Source organism: Artemia franciscana, chromosome 17 (assembly GCF_032884065.1).
Source record: "Artemia franciscana chromosome 17, ASM3288406v1, whole genome shotgun sequence".
Lineage (NCBI taxonomy): Eukaryota > Metazoa > Arthropoda > Branchiopoda > Anostraca > Artemiidae > Artemia > Artemia franciscana.
Window position 1 is genome coordinate 44,544,942 of NC_088879.1, and position 6,082 is coordinate 44,551,023.

The following is a 6,082-nucleotide window of genomic DNA, read 5'->3' on the forward strand; positions in this document are numbered from 1 at the left end:
ATACTACTAACGATCTCCGTACATACACCTGTCATCTAATATTATAATTGAATTATTCAATTGAAGAGTCAACAAAATGAAAACGTATTTAAGGTCACCTAAGGCAGGGATTTCCCCGATTTTAGATGACTTTCTTAAGCAATGCTGCCACCTCGAGTTTAGGCTGTTATCTGTTAGGCTGTTAGAAATTATTTTTCTCCATGATTCATAGAATAATTTCCTAAGGTGACCATCACAAAAGAAGGAACTTTGTTTAATCCTAGGCTAGGTTGAGAAGAGTGTGACGGCTACCCCATTAGAATATTTACCTGAAAAAATGCCTATAAGAATCAAAATCCACTATTATGAGGCTACCCTCTACTGCCCTAATATTGCCCTTATATACTACCTTGAACTTTTCACAATGCCCTTAAAATAGGTGAGCCATATCACCATACTGGTTTTTCCCTGAATTTTGCAAAAATTAACTTAAAAATTATTTTAGTACGTTTTACGCTTTACTTTCACCTGTACTTTTTTTTACCTTTTAAAGACGGTCAAGTAAAGGTGTCGACTGAAATATTTACATAATTTTCTTTTATTTTTTACTAGCCGCTCTCTCTTATTTACGGTCTCTCATAATTACGGTTCTTTCGTTTTGTCATGATTAGCCTATTAGGCCTAAGAAATGATTTTTGGCTTTTATCAGTAAAACAAATAAAACAAAAAAGCAATCATAAATGAAATGAAAATAAATAGTGTCATCAAACCTACAAACAACAGGTACATGGATGAAAAATAAATCATAAGGCAAGTAGAAATTAAAATGCATACCAAGTCAAGTACACACCAACAGAATTACAACGAAGAGGAGTTTTGCCATTTGCCACTCTCTACCTCCAAATCCAAAATCCTTCCTAGGGCTGGTGCTGCCCGAAGAATTACGGAATCCCCCTCCTGATTCAAATATGAGTTCAAAGAAAGAAAAATTAAAGTAAAGTTTAATCAAAGTGATCATCCCCTCCGATGCAACTTCCTCCACCCCCAACCAAAATGAAATATGTGTTAAAAAATGTTGGTTAGGAAAATTCTTTTTTCCTCCATAAATATCTGTCTCATTCTTCGTCAATATGCAAAAATAATGAAGTTTCTTATCTGGTCTGAAGTATATTAAATTCACTTAATACAAACAATTTTAGTTTTTCATAAATTTCTTGTATGTTACTTGGGCTTAATATTTTGATTTTTTTTTTCTACAATTCTTACGTTTTTTCTTACAATTCGTTCGTTTTTGGTATTTAATTAAAGCGTCATTAAGTCTCTTTTCAAAATCTTGTGCATTAGCTCAGCATTGGGTATATTTTCATTTATTTTTCTCTTGCATAACCTGTTCATCTAAATTAATCTTACGTGATCTTACGTGAATCTAACGTGCTTTTACTAAATAAATATCTTTTGTTTTTTCTCCCACTGGATTAAACTTTATGTAAAAAACAAGCAGACTAATTATGTTTTTGTCAGCAGTCTCATAAACGGGTTTGCAATCGAATAGATACTAGCAGTGGTGTTATGAAGTGAAGTGAATCGCCGAAAGACCCCCTCTGTGTTTTAACACCTTAGGGTCCATGCACTTCCACAATTGTATTTTTACGATTCGCTGCGAAAAGTTTATAACGTCCTTTTTCTATCAATCAATCTCAAAAATTTACAAACTAAATTTATACTTTCAACCGATTGTTCTTCAGTTAATGCTCCTCCGAGTAATTCTTCACATAGTTTTATTCGATGTTCTCTCATAAACCTTCTAATGTCTGTCCTGTAACATTCTATGCGGACACAATGGATGATGAGGTGTGCTAAGGTCTCTGTCTGACCACAATAGATGCAATTCTGATCTTCTAAATAGAAACGAGAAAGATATGATCTTGTAGCTGCATGTTGTGACCTAAGTCGAAATGCATTTTTCCTTCTTCTCTTCATAAACTTTCATATAACTTATTTTCGAATTTCCTTCTGGTCTTCTTTGTAACCAAAAGATTTCCAGAGAGATTTCTATTTTCTTCAAAGCTAAACTGTTTTATCTGCTGTATTACGTCTTCCATCTGGAATACTATTGTTGGTGTCGTTGTTTGCATTATTTGCATGTCTGCACTGGCGGCCATTTTAGCTGCTAAATCAGCTTGTTCATTACCATGGATTTTCTTGTGGCCAGGTATCCAATGAAGCGATAGCTTTATTCCTTTAGAAAGCAGTTGTTGCATGGCTACAAAGCATGAAATCACTTCTCTTGATTGATTCGCTCCATCACTGAATTCATTTAAACATGAAACAGCACTTTTAGAGTCTGTACATATTCTAACTTGATCTCCGCTTTGTAATTTCTTATATAGATACGATACTGCTTGTCGTATAGCAAACACTTCAGCGTCGAAAATTGACATTTTTTCATGGAGACGGTAAAGTTCTTTCACATTCCACATTGGTATCCATATCGCAGCTCCGACCTTGTCACTTTTTGAAGCATCAGTAAAGACGTCCATGGTTTCTGGGTAGGTCATTCTTTTCTCCATTGTGAATGATTGATTATAATCCAATCCATCCCATTTTTCAAAATCACAAAAGCATGGAACTTTTTGAATGGCCCATATTGGCGTGATATTTAGATTGGGTACTTCCAGTGCTAGGTTTAAATCTACCTGTAATCCCAAATTTTCTGCCAAATGCAAAGCTTTAATAATTCCATGCTGTTTCTTCGAGGAAATCCATAGTCTTTTTCTTTTAAGTATCGTAGATTTGAATGGGTGGTTGTGATCTAATGTCCAAAGCTTTTTCAAGTATTTCAATGAACGCACATTTCTTCTCACTTCCAAACTTTCCAATCCACTTTCTGATTCTAAGAATGCCTTAGGTGTTGTTTTACGTGCTCCAAATGAAACTCTTATGGCATTATATTGTACTGTGTCCAATAGCCTCAATGCAGACGGGCTGGCAGCCTCATACACCAATGCAGCATACTCTAGTTTTGATCTTATGTATTTGATATAAAATTCCAAAAGAAAGTCTCGTTTGGGACCCCATCTTGTTGCTGATATCATTCGCATAATATTGAGTCTCTTCAAGCATGAGATCTTGAGTTATTGTATGTGTGGTCTGAATGATAGGTTCTTGTCGAAGATGCAACCAAGCCATTTAAATTCACCCACAATCTCCAATAACTCATTATTAAGGTACAGTCTGGGCAATGTTGTGTTTCTCTTCCTTGTAATCATCATGATTTTAGATTTTTCAGGAGAAAATTGGACACAGTTTTCTTGGTACCACCTCTGGACTTGATCAAGGATTATCTGTAACTGTGTTTTTGCTTCATTCACATTATCTGCAATAACCCATATACCATTGTCATCTGCAAATATACCTGCTCCATTTTCTCCTTCATCTACAGGGAGATCATATTCACTTAGATTGTAGTAATCAGGTCATAGCACTGAGCCTTGTGGCACTCCTCTTCTTCTTAATACTTTACTTTGGGAATAGCAACTTCCAACTTTGATTTTAACTTCTCTTCCTTCTAAAAAAGAATCCGAAAATTCTAGGAGCTGACCTTTAACTGAAGCAGCCATTATTGCTTCTAATATATGACGGTGGACCATACTTTCAAAAGCTGATACTACATCCAAAAATGCCATCAGTAAAACTTTTTTGTTTTCTAAAGCATAAACAGCATCATTCATGAACATCAGCATCACATCTTCTGTATTTCTATTGCGTCTAAATCCACACTGTATATTCTTGAGTCCTCTATTCAATTCAATCACTTGGTTCATTCTCTGTTTCACCAATCGTTCATAAACCTTTCCTAGCACAGGTAGTAAAGTTATTGTTCTATAATTCTCTAGTTTACTTTTATCTTTGCCCACTTTTGGTATCAAAACAACTACTCCATCCTTCCAGATTTTTGGAAACTGTCCTTCATTCCACAACTCATTTATGATATTTAATAAAGCAGCAACCCAGTTTTTTGGCAGGGCTTTCACAAATTGGGGGAAAATCATATCTTCTCCAGGAGCAGTGAGTGGTAGATGATTGATAACTTTCTCAATTTCTTGTGTAAAAAAAGGTTGATTATAAGCTTCAGATCGATGACTTTTGGAAAATCTCTTAACTTTAGCTTTCACTTCTATTTCACAGTCACTTAATGGATCAGGTACTCCAATGACACTGTCAAGTAGGGATACAGCTGCTTCAGCTATTTCTTGATCGGTAACTAGGGTGGAATTCTTGTATGTTATTGGAGGATTTGTTTGATCTTCACGACTTCCACTAATCAGACTCTTAACTGTTGAGTAGACTCTTGATGCAGGGACTCTAAAATCTAACTTATTGAGGAAAATAATCCAGCTTTCTCGTTTAGCAGCAATTACTGTTTTCTTAAATTCAGCAGCCTTTCGTCGGTACTCTACATATCCATGAAAGGTAGGAAGGCATTCATAATTGGACTTCGCATCTTTAAGGTCTTGTTTCGCTTTGGTGCATGTTTCATTCCACCACTTAGTAACTTTGTGATTCAATTTGTGTGTGTTAATTTTGGGAACAACTTTATCCACAACATCCATTAAAATCGTTTGAAATATCTTAATCTTTTCTTCTGATGAAGACACCTTCTTTAACTGCTCCTCAATATGGACATTTTTTAATGCAGTTGAGAAAGTTTTCCAATCAGTCTTCTTCAATTTGAACTTGTGTGCTATGTTATTAGCTTGTATATTATTACAACCATTTAACTCAATCATCACTGGAAGATGGTCACTATATAATACTGTATTCTTTAAAGATGTCACCTTTGTGGTAGGAGCAATATGTGGGGAAGAGAATACTAGGTCTATGGTGCTGTATTGTCCAGTATTATGGTTGAGGTGGGTAGGTAAATCTTTTGGGGTTAAAAGGCATAGGTCATTATTGTTCATAAGAAAATCTTCAATATCTCTTCCAGCATTGTTGGATCGGCCACATGTGCACCAACTCTCACTGTGAGCATTAAAGTTTCCTACAGCTATTATTAATTCTCGACTAAGTACACTTTGCATCATTTGTTCAAATGCTTCTCTTAAATTGTTTTCACTTCCATCAGGGTTGTAAATATTGAAAATATTTATTTTCTTCTGGCGATATATAAACATTTTGCATCCTATTATCTCGGCTCTTCCCTGACTTAAATTAACCCATTGTTGATTAAACCGAATGTGATTTCTCACTCCAATAATGATTCCCCTTTGTTATCCCCCGTCTGTTATAGTTTGACGTTTCACCGATTCTATGGTTTCTGTCCATATTCTATTTACATTGGTTCTTTCAGGTTTTACTGCAATACTATGAACTGCTTGGGCATAACTTCTGTATATAACTTGAGCTCTTTTAAAGCTAACTTGATATTTTTCAGCCAAATTCAGAATCTCTTTATTTTTCACTCTAATTTGACAGGCTGGTGAAGTTGAAGAATGATTTCCAAGACAATTGGCACATTTATACATATCTTTGTTGGTAGTGACTTGGTTATTCTTAAGATGACATTCTGCTGATGAATGCTTCCCTGCACATCGCAAGCAGATTGGTTAGTTGGCATGGCAGTCCTTTTGGATATGACCATATTTTTGGCACTTAAAACATTGGATCACTCTTGTGTTATAGGTATGAAGTTCCCTATTTCTTCCACAGAACCATATGCTAGAGGGAAGAAGATTTGATTTAAACGTAACTAAAACTGCAAGACTGTCCTCTAATGTTTTCAATTCTTTGTTAAATCTTTTCTGTCTGATAACTGATAAAACTTCAATGTTTGTCCTTATACTTGCTAAAATATCCTCATTTTAGAGATGTAGAGGAACATCTTTCACAATGCCTCGAGTCAGGCTTTCCCGTTTATTGACCTTAACTTTAGTTTCTGCTATTTGACTTATTGTACACAGTTTAGCAGCTATTTCCTCTTTTTCTGTATGGATTAAAAGTCTTCCTCTTGTCTTATTAACTTCAAATTCATCCTTTCCAAAAATAGAGCTCAAAAACTTAGCAATTGTGAAATCATCTGGGAACTTTTGGTTATCCTCAG

At 35.1% G+C, this 6,082-nt stretch overlaps 1 protein-coding gene across 1 annotated transcript; it reads right to left on the reverse strand.

Moving 5' to 3' along the window:
• Positions 1-1,955: 1,955 nt before the first annotated feature.
• Positions 1,956-3,074, reverse strand: LOC136037594 (uncharacterized). The gene has a single exon (XM_065720316.1). It carries the CDS (start codon positions 3,072-3,074, stop codon positions 1,956-1,958), a length of 1,119 nt encoding a protein of 372 aa, XP_065576388.1.
• Positions 3,075-6,082: the final 3,008 nt, after the last annotated feature.